The sequence below is a fragment of the Glossina fuscipes genome, unplaced genomic scaffold (genome assembly GCF_014805625.2).
Source record: "Glossina fuscipes isolate IAEA_lab_2018 unplaced genomic scaffold, Yale_Gfus_2 1, whole genome shotgun sequence".
In the NCBI taxonomy this organism is placed as follows: domain Eukaryota; kingdom Metazoa; phylum Arthropoda; class Insecta; order Diptera; family Glossinidae; genus Glossina; species Glossina fuscipes.
In genome coordinates, this window is record NW_023998415.1 from 3,048,209 (window position 1) to 3,064,615 (window position 16,407).

Here is a 16,407-nt window from a genome sequence, read left to right on the forward strand (position 1 = left end):
AAGATTTTAAAATACGTGGATGTCACAAAAATACGATATTGCATATAAAGACGAACTGCAAATCTTGGCAACCCTATTAGTGTAGCAATGAAAGTCAAGATCGTATACGATCTGTGAGTGTAAAAAATTGAAAGAATATGCAAGAAAACATACAAAAATTGCGAAAAAAAGACAATATTCATCAAGTCATTTTTAACACGTAAAACGTAGATGTTGATGTTGTTTTGTCACTTATAGTAAATTGCGTGTAATAGTTATTATAATCAAGTTTTGAATCCTGTGCTGTGTTTAAATATAAAAAACAAGAAACAACTTCGGTGTGCAGAAACGATGGCTTCATTTTTTAATGTGGGCACAAACCCATTTTCAACGCCTGTTGGACAACGTATCGGTAAATTTTCCTGCAATAATTGAAAAAAAAAAAAATTATCGTAAAGGAGAAAGAATGGAAAAATCAATAATAGTTAAAAAGTATGGCTAAACTGAAGAAACATTAAGGAAAGTCTCTCCAAAAAATAAACATGAAGAAATTGATTCGCTCGCGTTGTCAAATTGAATTTTCCCAATTATTGCTAATTTACATATATTCGTACGTGGTTGATTTTCCTTTAAACGTTTTCGTTTACAACTTTCCTTTGCACGGCTTGCTAAACAAATTTTACCCGTTCAGATAATAGTTTCAAGACCATTTCATTTGAATAATTTTTACTAAGGTTGCTATTCGGTGGTATTAACCAACGCATAGTCAGCAATTTGCCCTCTCGTTTATCAAATTTAGGTGTAATTATGAAAGGTGCTTCAAGGCGTACATGCATTCACTCTAAAATCAATGTAAAATATTCCAACTTTTTTCACATGACCCATTTATATATGTGAATCAAAGAAAATTCATTAAACAAAAAGCACAAGTATAGGTTGGACGGACAAGTACGAAACTTACCATATGTATTTCATTATTTTGGAATTGATTTTGCAAAATGCATAAATTATTATCATTTTGTTGAATACAAACTTATAATTTATTCATATATTTTTATAAAAGTGAGAAAACGTTTCCTAAATAAGTTATAGTCTTAGACTTGAACAAGAAGGGCATCATCAGCTTGTCACTTTGTTTATAGAAACTAGAAAGTAAACATTGTAATAGAAAACCTTGTACATATATTCCATATAATTCCGTAACTAAGCGTGGAAAGAATTTCGATCTGCACTTAAGCAAGTAAGATGAACATTATCGTATTGATTAATTGGAAGGAAAAGAATAAATGTGCATCTGCTTGAAATCATGCAGGAACCATGAAAAAAACGGTGACCACGCAAGCTTTAGAAGATATAGATATATAGCACGTTTTGCTAAAGTCGTCTGATGACAATTCAATTTGGGAATGAAGACAAAAAAACCCCTTTGAAATCAGAAATTCACCACAAGGCGAGTGAAATGTTTTTGCTTATCTCAGTATACCCTTATTATCAGAGTCTTATCACATGGATGACGCGATAATTGCGAAATTAAGCTTTCGTTTGTATATTTTCTATCATTAGGGAAAATTGTTTTTAATAAGAAATTCGCCAACATTCTCGCCTGCATTCTTTATCGGTGTCAATTCGATGCGGTCCATACACATCTAGATAGACGCAAATTTTATTGAGTGTAATGACCACACAACTTTATGTGAATAACAAAGAAGCAATACAAATGTATTTTAATAATACTTTTACATGAACAAAACAAACAGTTGCCCAAGTAAATAATAATAATAATAATAATAAAAAGATACCGATACGAGTTACCGCATGTGGTTTTGTACGGATCGGTAACCAAATTCAAAATGAAATTACGACAAAAGCAAGCGATTAAAACAAACTAAATCTAAACTGAATTTTCATTTCGCTATAAATGCGATGCAGTAGCATCCTCGAATTTTGAAATATTTTATATTCACTACAGAAAAATAGAAATAGATTGCATATGCCAAAAATTTATAACGCATAATGTTACGCATTGAGATCAACATCTCACATCGTACTTGTATTCTTGATCATATTATATAAAGGTATCATATTGGTAAAGGTATAAAGGAGTTATCCGTCTACTCGTTTGCCCGTTCCCATTTCCGACAACTTTGATAAAATGAAAAATTTTATGAAATCGGTTAATTTGTCGACTTTTGACTATCAAAAATTTGACCATATTTCCCTTTCTCTAAATCATAACCTTTAAGTTTTGCTTAGAGCTTCAAGTTTTATACCCGACACAACTTGTGATACAAGGACATATTAAGTTTGTGTAAATGTATGCAATATTGAGAAGAAGTGGAGATCTGTCTATTATTAAATCAATCGACTCAAAGTCACTTACCAATGCCCGTCTGTCTAGGGTGGTCTAAGTTATTTTACCTAGTTTTACTAGGTTCGCGGACCACTACATGCCATTTATTGAGGCGCTCATGTTGAACAAAAGAATCAGTTAGATCGATCGAGAATCTCACTCGCAGTTTTTTTCATTTCCCCAGTTTCATTTATTATTGTTGTCGCTGCGTCCTAAAAACGATTTAGTTAACGTCGATAACTTAATAAATTAACAAAAGTGATAAGAAAGCCCATACGTTTCCTTAGTAATATACAGATTCAGCTACGCTGCTTTTTGAAAATCGAATGATTCTTCGCTCCGTCTTGTTGGCTTAGTTTTAGAAAATAGTTGTTAAGGAATTCGATGTGAGACTATATATAATAATATAATAATTTCGTTTTTATGGATGGAATTCTTTCTAAAGTTTTCTAAGCCGAATCTGGAGGCGGTAGTAGCATTTATAACCGGTAACTGTCAACTTTGTCGGCAAATCGAAAGGTGACACTGAAAATTTAATAAAATTTTAAAATTACCAAAGGCATTGCAGAAGCGCAGTTTGCTCTATTTTTGTAGTGCTTCGGCGATGCCCTACGCTGCGATGTAGTAAACACCGCCATGCATGTTAGGAAATTGAAATAACCGATGTTATTCGCTGCACATCCAAGGCATGTCCGATATGTTCACTCATTCAAAGCAAATTGTTGTATGTCCAATAGTTTTGTGGTATAACGCGCTTAACGAATCTGTCTTAATCCACTGTCATCATAATTATTAACCTGAGCATTGAATTGATTTCTACATTATATGTTACTGTAAAAAATTCGCATTAAATAGATTATTGCCTGCTCTCTTCGAACAGGTTCGTTAATTTAGCTTCAGAGAAAACCTAATCTAAATTCTAACAATCGGGCAAATGTTTGTTTTGGTTTTTAAACTCCACACTACTTGTGGTGCAAGCATATATTAACTTAGTGTGGATGCATGTAATATCCAGAAAGACTTGAGATAGACCCGCCTCCTATTATTATAATTATACCGACCGGTTCAGAATTATTTTCTGAATTGCTCTAGACTTGTCTATCCGTTTGTTTGTCCGCCTGTCTGCTTTTCTCGTGCCCATTCGGCAGACCGCAACTTTTAATACATATCGGCACGCCGATACGTTTTTGGTTCAACAACGAACGCGATCGAAAATAGGGCAAATTGTGTCTTATTTACTTTGAGAAATTATTCTAGGAGTAAGGGTGTCAAGCGAAATGGTGCGGAGTAGTCTAAGCCGTGTCCCACTATACGGTTTTTACTTGTTTCAATCTTGTAAAAAATGGTTCGAAACTGAGGAAAGTATGTTTAATTAATAAGATAGGATAACATTGTGAGGGTAATATGTCACGTAAGTGTTCCATATACTGTTATATATTCTATTAATAATATAGGATAACAATGTAAGGGTAACATGTCATGTAAGTGTACTTATTATATACTCTATATACCTATTATATAATATTTACGTATTAGTATTATAACGGTATGAAGTAACCGATGACTAGTCCAGGCAGTGGAGTGGAATAGACAATACGCCTTAAGAAATGAAAACAAAAGCTATTCTTATCTGACAAGGCGAGTAAAGGACTAATTTTATCAGTTTATTTCAAAAATTTAGTCTCAATTTGAATTAGACGCGAAAAGTGGAAAGTAAAGTGTAAAGCGAGAAGCGATGCATGATGATTACAACGAATTGCAAAATGATGCTCAGATCAAATTATGCGACATAAGATCGTTTCGCTTGAACATGTTATAAACGATCGGACAAAGTTAATGAACCTTCTATTCGTAGTGAAAACTAATAAATCCATATCAACGATAAGCCAAGCGCAACAAGTCTACTTTTTTGTTTGTTTAATAAACACGCTTTATATAACCGCCAGTACATGTTACATGATTGTATGCATTCAATTTTCAGATGACTAATGCCGTCTTATGAGTTACTGTTTCAGTTAAATATAGCACGACATGTTTAGGCGTGTATGTTTATAATGTAATGTAATGTTGGTTATCTAAAATGTTTCAGAGCAAGCCACGGATGCTTCTTTAACTTCTGAAAATTGGGCTGTTAATATGGAAATATGCGATATGATTAATGAATCATCGGATACAGCTCGAGATGCGATGAAGGCGATACGCAAGCGTTTGCAGCAAAACGCTGGTAAAAATAATCAAGTCATAATGTATACGTTGACTGTACTGGAGACATGCGTAAAGAATTGTGGTAAAGCCTTTCACGTGCTAGTGGCGCACAAGGATTTCATACAGGAGTTGATAAAGTTAATTGGACCGAAAAATGATCCGCCGGTTATAGTGCAAGAGAAAGTGCTCAGTTTAATACAAATTTGGTCCGATGCATTTAAAAATCAGCCTGATTTAATCGGTGTTACACAAATGTACAACGAATTAAAAAATAAAGGCATCGAATTTCCTCAAACTGATATGGAGAATATGGCCCCTATTTATACACCACAACGGGTGGGTTTCATGAAAAAAGAATTAATAATAATTTCTTGTTTTGACATTTTAACCGCTTTAGAGTGTACCCGAGCCTCCCGCCGCCAATCCGGCCTTAAATCAGCCAGCTGTTTCACCACAACATGGAATGGTACTCACTTCAGGAGTGACAACTGGTGCAGCGGTAATTAATTCTATCCTAATTAAATTTTCTACAAAATATTTTAGTTTAATTTTTAATTAAAACTAAAGCCCTCGCATCCCAGCCAATTAACAGCCGAACAATTGGCCAAGCTGCAGGCAGAATTGGATATTGTCGTTACAGTTAACATGTCAATTTTGGGTGAAATGTTAACTGAGCTGAAACCCGGCCAGGAAACACCTGAAGATTATCAACTATTAACCGATTTAGTCGCCACTTGCAAGTAAATGAAAAAACGAAAAAATTCTAATAATTCAAAAAGTGCTTTCGCTTCAAATAAAAATAATCGTTTTATTTATTTTTTCTTTTTTCTTGCGCAGAGAAATGCAAGCCCGCATCGTCGACTTAATTGGCCGTATTACCGATGATGAACTGACCGCTGAACTACTACGTATTAATGATGAACTTAATAATTTATTTTTGCGTCATCAACGTTATGAAAAGAATCGAGCTAGCAATACGAACGTCACTTCTCCATCGGCTGTATTGGGAGCAGCCATGGGCGTACCAAGTGTTGCTGCAGCCTTAGACACGAACGCCGTGGCTACCGGTTCCACAGAACCTCCACGACTTTTAGATTTTCCCGACAGCAATACCGAAGATATGCTTAACAATTTCAGCAAACTGGGTGAATATTAAATAATTTAAAACAACGTCCTCTAAAAACACGAATTTTTTTAATCATTCCCCATTTCTATTGTTTAGGTATCAATGCGAGTGCTAAACCTACCAATAGAGAAACGGATGAGTTCGATATGTTGGCACAATCTCGTACCAACGGCAGCAAGTAAGTGTTTTCTAATTTAAGTTAAAAAAAATTATATTCGACTATGGCCGAATTGTTTTTACCTACAATTTTTTTTTAACAAAACACAGAAAAAAACTGAAAATAAATAAATAAATTTCTTTACTCTATAAAATTAGCTGAGCATGGCCCATGAACTATAAGTGGAAATTTTTATTTTATATTTCTCATGCAAAAATCTCCATTTTCCGGTTTTCAAAAGCAAGATGTTCTCAAGTTTAAATTGTGTGGTGGGCGTGTTCTTTAAGACATTTTGCGAATTTTCGATCCCAATTTCAATCACTAATTTGCGTGCAAGAATTTTCAATGTTTTTGCCAAATTTAAAGTCGATAACTTCATTTCTTGCGGGCGGAACAATGTTTACCACAGGCATTATATAGAGAGACAGACGGACGGACATCCTTAAGTCGATACAAAATTCGATGCTAATCAATAATATATATACTATATGGTGTATATGAAGTCTCCTTTTGAAAGTTCCGTCATCCTTGATTGGTGGATGTAACAAAAATAAAAAGAAACATGTAAGGATGTAACGACAGACGAGGCCGCCGCTATTCATTCGTTTGGGTAATAATCATTCAAACACGACACATTATTTTTTTTAATGCGAAGGCATATTTTTCATGAACGCCCGCATATTTAAGGTTGCCCCAAACATCATATATATCCAAAATATCCAAATTTAGCAAACTTAACTTACTTCATAAAAATGTCATTATTTTTTAATTTCCATCAAGAAAAATTGAAAATTAGACTTTCTGTCCATAAAAAGTCCTACTTTTTATGACATGGCTTCTATATCTGAAGATCTAAAAAATAAACCCGCATGAACCAGGTTCCCTACGGTTAAATTTTTTGCTAAATTGCTATTATGGACCTATTTTCATCATAAAATATTAGAAAGTAAACCATTTTCTGAAGGATTTACGATGCATGAGAAATCTTATATTCAATGGGATTCAAACAATAGACCCATATGGTTTAAATCTAACAAGGCTAATTTCTTTGTCAATTTACTATTATGAACCAATTTTCGCCATGAAATGTTCAAAATTATAGCTTTTTACCAAAAAAAAAAAATTCAGTTTTCGTAGGAGCAATTATACAGTGAGGGAGTTCAAAAAATTACCCTGGCCCATTCAGATTTCTATAACAATTTAGAATGTCAGCGAGTTTTACTAAAAAATTTTGAAAATTTAAATTTTTTTTCGTCATAATGACTTTTCCAAATGGGAGGGAAATAAGGTGAATGGTGGAAAAAGTTTGACCAGCCTGAATTGTATTCAATTCGTCTTTGGCATGTCAGTGTACCAAATTTCAGCAAAATATCTCAAATACTGTGACCTGTAGGTTAAACAAAAATGTACATAGACAGACACGGCGCACAGATAAACAGAATCGTCTACTACTTTAAGCCCCTGTATTAGGTATGTATGCCCAGACAAACTTATGCAAGTAGTGTAGGGTACATTTTATTTTATTACATTCAGCTAACATAAATCAGCAGCAATTCTTACAGATATATTTTATATAAAGTGTTAGTAATTAATGATTAAAAAATATTTAAAGAGAAAAAAAGAATAAAATTCGTGTACATAAATGAACAGAGAAAAAGAAGAAGAAGAAAGAAAGCATGTACACAGATAGAGGTGTGTTTGGAGGAGAGAAGGGCGTGTGTAGAGGCACACCCAGAAACGAAAATCTGGGATAGAGAAATGATTTCAATTTGACGGATATACCATTAATTTAGATGCGCCGAACAACACGTTTTAAAATTATCGCTATCCTTTATAATAATTAAAATCTCGAGAAAATAATGAACAATATATATTATTCTCCTTAGTTAGTAATTACATATATAAAAAATATTGATTTTCATTTTGACACGGAAATTTACCGGGGGTCCACCAAGAGTTCAAGAAATATGTCGGACAAGCTGTTCCAAATTTTGTATATTATCTTTTAGGTTAAAAATGGGGTATTCTTTGAAGATAACTTTCCTAATTCAATTTCATTGAGAATGTCAGTTGGGAATGTATACAAGCACTTGCATGAATGAATTTTTTTTTTGTCAGAATGAAATTTTAAAAAAAATGCAAAGCTTTTAATATATCAGTATATTTAGTAAATCATCCATCTTAAGTGGAGTAGATCCGCCTGTAAAAGTTTACGTAATTCAATTCTTCCTTTTTATATTTCTCTACCAGTAAAACTGATTTATTAAAAGACATTCCATCTCTGGATGCCGCTGCGGGCAGCTTAGGATCACCTTTTAAACGTACCGGCACAGATATGCCGGTGGTAAGTAAAGTGAGTATAAATAATTGAATCAAATTTAATAATATTTCTACTTTTATTTTATTTATTTATTTATTTTTTTTATTTTTTGTTATGTGAAATTGAATTTTTTTGAAATATATTTTGATTTTTTTTTTTCGATATTGAATAAATTGCTTAAAAATTATTATTTGATTTTTAAAATTCCAAAAATATTATTTGCTTTTCCTTCTTTTATGTTAATACTTACACACACCTATACACAAAAACTGTTCTGTTTGGGTTTGAAAAACTTATTTATCTTACTTTGATCAAAACAAAATCGAACCACAAATAAAAAAAAAAAAAAAAATTAAATGCAAAAAAAAAATGAATAAAATAAAAAAAAAAAAAAAAACTTGCAAAAAAAGCCTGCTAAAGAAAACGAAATTGATGAGATGGAGGCATGGTTAGGAAGCTCTGTAAGTAATACTTATTATTTCCTATCTTTTTGTTGTTGTTGTTGTTGTTATTATTATTATTGTTGTTTTTACTAAATTCATTTTTTCATTTCATCGTAGTTTTCATCCCTCTTGGAAAATGGATAAAAAATTACTAACCATTTATTTGGCACACATTTTATTTTATAAGTTGCGCTCACTTTAGTTTTGAGAATAGATTTCATATATTTGAACTACAAAATTAATTTTTTGTTTTTTTGTTGTTTTTTTTTTTTCTCAAAATTGCAATCTTACAGAAAGAATTGGAGGGCTTGGAGGAGACCGTTACCAGTTCCGAATTCGACAAATTCCTAGAGGAACGAGCTGCGGCCGCTGAGAATCTTCCAACTATAAATGCATCAAATGCTATGGAAAATCATCAACAGCCGCCAACTACACAGCCGATAGCTCAGGCCGCTGATAAGAATAAAAATAAAAAAACTGAGGAAAATCTTTTACTACTTTGAGCCGATTTAACATTATTCTCAGCTCATAACAACTACCACACAAGATAAATGCTTTATTCATTTGATTAACACTAAAAGTCGAAAATTGTTCAACTTTTTTGTGTTTTGAATTTCAAAACATTTTGCAATTACTTTCAAAAGTGTTGACATCTATTCTATAAGTCACGCAAACGAAACTCATTCTAAAATGTGAGATCATGTTCCCAAAGATTGGTGATAACGAATCTTTTATTAGATAGATATGAAAACCCAGACACGTCAATGTTATTGTCGCTAAGAATTCAGAACTAAATTTGATAAGCTATTTGGAAAATATTCATTGACCCCATCTTCTACTTATTCGTGCGAATTTAAGTTTGGTCTTAATATTGAAATTAATCGTTATTCACATATGGTTGAATAAGCATACGTAATTTTTCGATATATAAAGTCCTATTATTTTTGCGTCGTAGAAACTAGCAACAGGGGGTATATAGCAATTCTTCGAACTTTGGATACATACGTACATACATACATATATGTGAATAGACGTCAGTACGATTGAAAACAAAGTGCCTGAAATTAAAACACAAAAGAGAGGTTACATCAACTAATTATTATATTATGATCTATGACCTTTTCACTTCCCCTTACACGCTCATATACATAATTACTAATATATATGATGGAAATGATATAAAGCTAAACACATACATTATAATGATAATCGAAAAAAGTATTGCTATGGTATTTATCGTATATTTTGGAAAAAACAAAAGGAATAAAATCTTGGATTTTGCAAAAAAAAACTTTTTTGTCTTACGCTTAAAAAAACTGCTGCAAATTTATTTTAAAAAAAAAATGAATTTATGTCTCAATTTCTTTAGTTTCTCACCTCACTTTTCCCATCTCTTTTTTCCCCTCACCCAAGAAGAGTAATCCTTAATTCCTTTCTATTATTATTACATGTAGATTATTAAGTGCACGAAACTTACTTTGTTTTTAAATGTATTTTACAACATGAAACGAAAAACGGCTATTACGATTATTTAATATAAACTATTTATTGAAACGAAGAACAACGTAATAATGTTTCAATTAATTCTCTATTACAGGGGCCGACGTATACGTATAGGCGCCGATTAACAGATTGAGAAATAAAGAAGAAATTCTTGAATTCTTGAAAGAAAACACTACCAGTTCTCTCTATTGTTCAAGAGATATGTCGTTGCCCTCCCAATCAAAAAGGTTTCCCCTCCCTTCTTTCAGGGATCGAATTTTGTGAGAAAGTATATCAATAGTCGATCGAAACGTATGATAGCTTAAGAATCCCGACCGTCATCATACAGGGATTCTAAGTAATAAGTAAAAGACGGTTGACGATTAATTGATTAATCGATTAACCTAGTGACAGGTGGTCAGTAATAATAATTTTTTTTTTTATTAAATATAAAGATGAACAGTTTTTTCCCATGCCATGAAGAAAAAATTTTTTTTTGGCTTTACGGATTTAGGTTACCTAAGTTAGGTTAGGTTACATTACCTAATTTGGTTCAGTGCCTATCTGCAGAATTTACAAATTGTTTTCATCGCTTGTCAACAAACAAGTTACAAATTGCTATCTGAGCAAAGTCTATTTCTTTAGCATGACAGGGGTGCGTACAGCAATCCTTTTTCCGTCAATTTGAAACCTCCCATATATATGCAAGTGTTTTGAAAAGTTTTCCAATATATGAACGTTGATAACGGCATCGAATCTTCTTCGGAAATTTAATATGAATATACTATACTATACTATAGTAAGCGACGGACCTGATAATGTGCAAAATCCAATAAATGGTAAAAATTGTGCTTTCACTTTGTGTTACTAAGAGACATATGTGCTCTTATTAAACATATATGAACTCTTCATTAGAATTAGAATATAATTCCAAAGATTGTCCAAACAAGTGCATGGGAACTATATTTTGAATATAACTAAGAAAAATTAAACTTGAAAATTTTCAAAATACGCAATTCTTTTGTCAGACAGAACAGATTATTCGAATCAACAAGATTGCTCTTTTTTTTTTTTTTAATTAAGGAAATCAGTTTTGAGAGCATCGGGATAGTTGTACACATCACTTGTTGGTAGAGTGCGCATGATTATAAAATAGTAATAATAATAATGTTGGTAATGGGTATCAAATAATTTGGCTAGAGCCGAATGTTATGTTTTTCATATTTTAATTTTAAGAAGTTTTATTGCTTTGTTGTTATTATTATTATTATTATAATTTTTCCTTTCTGTAATTTTCAATAATTTTTCCTTTGTTTGTATATATTTATAAATATAGTAAATAAATGATAACAGTTACAAACTTAACTTGACTGCATTCTTTATATATTCCATATATGGGTTCAAATCTCAAGTGCGATAGAATTTTTAATAAAGCCGAAAGGCTTAGATGTTAATGCTTTAAGACTTTAGTCTTAGAATTTATTCCCTGGCTAAATTTGTAATAATAAAAATATTAATATTCCTTATACAGTCAAACCTGTTTTTCTGCGGTCTTTTTTTATGCGCTTTTTTTTTGTGCGATTCTTTTTGTGCGATTTTTTTTGTGCGATTTTTTTTTTGTGCGGTATATGAATATCGACACATTGAATTTCGCCGAGAGGTTAGGTCAATCTGAACTGTGTTGGCATCACTTTTTTTGCTATCAGTGTGTATGTACACATTGCAACAGACATTTTCATACCTATTGCATCAACCTATTTCATTAGGCATGCTCAATGTTCTTATGCATATATTGCATCATGAAGACGGACAAGAAGAAGCGGAATCTATTACAGCGGATAAAATATATGCAGGGATCCAGCTTTGCAGCAAATCGGAAAAGCATTTTCTTAAAATAGATAACAATTCTCAAAGAAGTTTGAAATTCCAAAAAGAGCTTCGATTGTGTATATCTGGCTATCGCGACGTTTACAAACAGCTGACCAAACGACCGTCGTCGCAAAAACTTATCACCGACTACATGTTAACAAAAAATAAATCAACTGTAGTATCTTCAAGTGACGAAAGCGATTACGAACCAGTTCATCGCAAAAATATGCGCGTTTTGAACTACGACGAGTAATACATATTGAATTATGTACATTTTGAAAATTTCTCCTTGTTTAAAATTAGAAATTAAAATTTTTTTAAATGGGTCAATGTGTAATTTAATTATTTATTTTGTTTGGAAAGCACTTTCTTGCTATTTCGTAAAGCTTTGACATATTTTCTAAGTGAGACTTTTTTTATGCGGTCCCTCTCTACCGCATAAAAAAAATTTTCTTTAATATGCTGTGAAAAATTATTTCTTATAGCTATTTATGAAGTTTTTGAATATTTTTTTTTGTGCGATTTTTTTTCTGCGGTCCCTATCTACCGCACAAAAACAGGTTTGCCTGTATATATTACACACATACGAAGGCAAAATAGATAAAAAGGAAGAGAACTGCTTTCGGCTGTGACCGACTTCGTTTATACTTGCTACCTTCATCTTCACAAAAGAACTCGAAATGAAAAAGAAAATTCGCTAATCTGCAATATTGAGTAGGCGGGGCCGCCTTTTTCCATGTTTGTACAAATACTTTAGGATTATACAAACAAAATACGTGGAAAATTTTATCGTTGTATCTTTTGTAGTTTATGAGTAACAAGCTAACAAAATAAAACCCAAAAAAAACGGAATTGTGTCCAGCACATCTTGCATTTTTGGAATGTCCTTCCAATCCACATAAACAATTTGTAATGTTTTGATAAATCTGATGTGGTTATCACAGGCAAACAGTTCAATAAAAACAAGCAGGAACTTGATAGCCCGGGCAAGGTCGACCATAAGATACCCTATGCCACTTCACCTATTTCGCCTTCATTCATTCATTATCGCGATAATTCACCAACAAGTTGTACATTATTTTATTGTAAAGGTAAATTCCAGGAAAGCTATCGTATTGGCACATACTCCTAACGTCAGCTAACAAGGTCCATAATTAGAAACCTTAATTGACTTGTAAAAGATTTTATTATTCCTCAGTTTATTGTGTCATAAAAAACTACAAATTAGACTTTGCTGCCATAAAAAGACTCGTCCATGAGAGCCCTTATATATAGGGGGTCTATAAAATATATTATACAGCGATTCCACGTTGAATATAATCCAAAAAAGAAGAGTCGGTAAGCTTAATTCCTATGCTAAATTACTATTATGGGCCAATTTTCACCATGAAATATTACAAATTAAAGCTTTTCCCCATATGAAAATTTAGCAGTTGCAGGAATGGTTCTATGAGAGACTGTCTAAAAAATCGCCCCGCCCGATCCAAATTTTTCGCGCCAATTTAAAATGCCGAAATGTCATTTCTTTCGCGAAATTCCAAAAACTACATTTGTTCTCATAACGACGTTTCAAAATCAGGCATTACTATGGAAAAGAAACAAAAGTGATTCGATACGAACTACTTTGAAGAGGAAAATCCGTCATTCTACCAATCTGAGTAAAAATATCTCAAAAATTACGATCAGTAGGTTGACAGTCGCGAGCCGTGTGAACAGACAAACTTAGATTGGTTTTACAAGTAAATCTGAATCGATAGCTATAATAGAAGGAAGGCTATCTCAAGCTCGTCTGGTTGTTGTATACATCCGACCAAACTTAATATTTCCTATATATGTATCACAAAGGGCATAAAAAGTCAATTTGGAAACGTATGGACAGTACAACAACAACATTCGCCAGATGTTATAAAAGCTAATAAAAGTGCTTTTGAAATTTTGTAATAAAATTCCTAAAAGCATGGAAAGCATCGGATTTTTTTCCCAAAAAAGATATCGAAAACGCAAATTATCATCAATGAATGTTATAAAACAAGATTCGTCATTATGCCAATTGAGCCGCAGAGTGAATAAATTCGATTTTACATACTGTGTAAGCCAGACGTACTACCTTTTTTGTTGTTTTAATGTCTAAACCGCGAACTATATTTTTATTTGAAGACTTATGTGCACACACACGCACAAATACAATTAGCGTAAATTATGCGAAACTACTTCTGTTGAATTCAAAGACTTTTTTTCGACTAACTTTAGCGAACAATTTGAATCAATCTGGAAATATGATGGGTTCTGTGTCGGCCATAAAAGCGTCGTCATCACTGCCATTATTCTTGCGTACATTTTCATTTCCTTCTTCCTCACTACTCTCGTCACTTTCAATAATTCGCGGTTGATGTTTCGTTGTCTGCAGGTTATGACTTGTTCCGGGCAGATCGTCTTCACTTTCTTCTATGTGCGTTATATCCGCGATCGTTTCTTCGGCTTGTCTTTCGTATTGCTTCAAACGCTGTTCCAATTCAGTAATTTTTTGCTTTTTAGTATTTAATAATAAAGCAGCTTTTTTTAATAAATTTTTTTCCAAGCGATTTTTTTCGTCTAGTAATCTCCGAAAATCATCTTGTATCTCTACCTTCAATGTATCATTATCCTTCGTTTTGTTGGCTCGTTCTATCGTATAATTTTCTTTTTGTTGTATTAATTCAATAACGTCATCAAAAATTTCGTAATGATTTTTAATATCTTTTAAAGCAATGTCCAGATATAAGTAACTTAAAGGGTCCTTTTTTACTTTTAATTGTTTATTCTCGTCATCAAGTTCATATGAATAGCCAGCTATAGGCATTTGGGCAGTTAAAAGTCGTCGGCATTCTTCCTGATACACCTGACTCGGTAATTCTAAATCATTTGCGGTTTCATTTAGCGTTTGTTTGCTTACGATGCCGCGATAACATTTACCTGTTTCAGAGTCTTGGAGTAAAATTTCTGTCTGCTGATAATCCCATTTACTTTTGATATAAATAAAGTTCTTCGTATCCACACTTGTTGTATTATTTTTTAATAACTTGGTGAAATATATTTCAGTCATTTTATTGAACTAACCGAAATGGGCGAAAAAATAATTACGAAACTCTTCTTTTTTTATTTAATTTTTATTAATGGATTAGACCTGTGGACGATGAGACCAATATATCCAGTTGTTTTTGTTTCTTGATCCCTTGTGTTTTATAAATGATGGCAATGATGATATACGAAAGAACTGACTTACTAGGAGACAGAACTGGAATGGTCGTCACTAATGTACTGTCCTTTCCGGGGTAATTTCCAAAAGATTGATACAACAAAAGTCAGAAAATAATCAATTAGTAATATTTTATTCAAGCCAATGTTGAATTGCAATGAAAAATCAAAATTTTCGAAAGAGGACGTCAGCTGCTTAAGATGAACGATATTGCCAACATCAAAGATTCCGTAAAGCTCGTAATATACATACACTGAATATATTGAAAGGATGTCTAAAGATATTAGATTTTCTGCACCCAAAAATGGAATATGTAACTGACTCTGCCGTACGCATTTCAGCTGTCTCATTTAAATAAAAAGCGTAGTGATCCGATATCCGGGTAACATTGATCAATGGGGCGGATTAACGACAATTAATTTTGTATTGATCTTTACTCTTGATTGATGACCTTGCCAGTTTGACTACGAACTTTTTAATGACGCCTGACTTGGCCAAAAAACTGTCTCTCTGATAGGTAAAGGTAGAACAGAGCTGTTCCAAAACTTTGAAATTACCTAGCTAAATGTTCCCGCTAGTGGTTGACCACCGAGAAGCTGGACAATCCTTCGCCAGCGGGACCATCAATAACATATATTGCAAAGATAAGACAATCTTTGATAATTTTCAAGTAACGTCCTTGGGAGGTTAGACTTGCATTAATAACTTTAAGCGATGATATTTGGTTCACTAATATTCCCTTGAGGGAATAATCGACTAGCTTCTTGGATATTTAGATCAGGGCAAGCTGCATAAAAGAGGTTAGCTTTAGCACAAAAAATATTAACTGCTTCGTCAAAAGATTTTCCTACTGAGATTAACATAAAATCGTCGGCAAATTCAAATGTGTGTGTTGCAATCCTGAAGGCAATGTAAACAAGCTGTTCAAAAAGATGGAGATCAGATACCTGTCTTGCGACAAACACCGGTCAAACCCGGTCGACTGAGCTGGAGCTCATACGTCATAAAAAGTATTTCTTCTTTTTATTATTTTCTTCTCTTGTAATATCGGACGATAAATGTGTAAGCAATTTGATTGAATGCAGATTGTTAAAACAGAGATGGTAAAGCCTTTACATTCAAAACACTCAATGAACAAAAAAATATTACATGAAACATTTAAACTTTTCGTTGAGAATTTGGTTAAATTTACGAATTTACATATGATGATTCTCCTATGTGCATGGGAAATGCATGCTCCG

The 16,407-nt window shown here is 32.7% G+C and overlaps 2 protein-coding genes across 3 annotated transcripts; one reads left to right on the top strand and one right to left on the bottom strand.

Moving 5' to 3' along the window:
• Positions 1–137: 137 nt before the first annotated feature.
• Positions 138–11,328, top strand: LOC119645325 (TOM1-like protein 2). 2 transcript variants are annotated; one of them, XM_038045467.1, is made up of 9 exons: positions 139–391; positions 4,419–4,870; positions 4,932–5,033; positions 5,102–5,274; positions 5,372–5,679; positions 5,757–5,838; positions 8,068–8,170; positions 8,548–8,598; positions 8,874–11,327. In XM_038045467.1, the coding sequence occupies exons 1-9, from the start codon at positions 331–333 to the stop codon at positions 9,081–9,083; spliced, it is 1,542 nt and encodes a 513-aa protein (XP_037901395.1). In that variant the 5' UTR covers positions 139–330; the 3' UTR covers positions 9,084–11,327. The 2 variants fall into 2 exon arrangements, with proteins under 2 accessions (XP_037901396.1, XP_037901395.1); XM_038045468.1 differs by lacking the exon at positions 8,548–8,598 and having other exon boundaries at positions 138–391; positions 8,874–11,328.
• Positions 11,329–12,790: 1,462 nt separating this feature from the next.
• Positions 12,791–15,289, bottom strand: LOC119631718. The gene is made up of 2 exons (XM_038024166.1): positions 14,884–15,289; positions 12,791–14,823 (listed from the first exon to the last, which is right to left on the bottom strand). Exons 1-2 carry the CDS (start codon positions 15,011–15,013, stop codon positions 14,195–14,197), a joined length of 759 nt encoding a protein of 252 aa, XP_037880094.1. The 5' UTR covers positions 15,014–15,289; the 3' UTR covers positions 12,791–14,194.
• Positions 15,290–16,407: the final 1,118 nt, after the last annotated feature.

What these genes read in the sequence shown, in the direction of transcription:
- LOC119645325 (XM_038045467.1), top strand. Translation starts at nt 331, where the DNA reads ATGGCTTCATTTTTTAATGTGGGCACAAACCCATTTTCAACGCCTGTT. An exon ending in CTATTTATACACCACAACGG is followed by an intron (nt 4,871 to 4,931) that starts GTGGGTTTCATG and finishes TAACCGCTTTAG; the next exon opens with AGTGTACCCGAGCCTCCCGC. An exon ending in ATATGCCGGTGGTAAGTAAA is followed by an intron (nt 8,171 to 8,547) that starts GTGAGTATAAAT and finishes TTGCAAAAAAAG; the next exon opens with CCTGCTAAAGAAAACGAAAT.
- LOC119631718 (XM_038024166.1), bottom strand. Translation starts at nt 15,013, where the DNA reads ATGACTGAAATATATTTCACCAAGTTATTAAAAAATAATACAACAAGT. An exon ending in ACTCCAAGACTCTGAAACAG is followed by an intron (nt 14,824 to 14,883) that starts GTAAATGTTATC and finishes CAAATGATTTAG; the next exon opens with AATTACCGAGTCAGGTGTAT.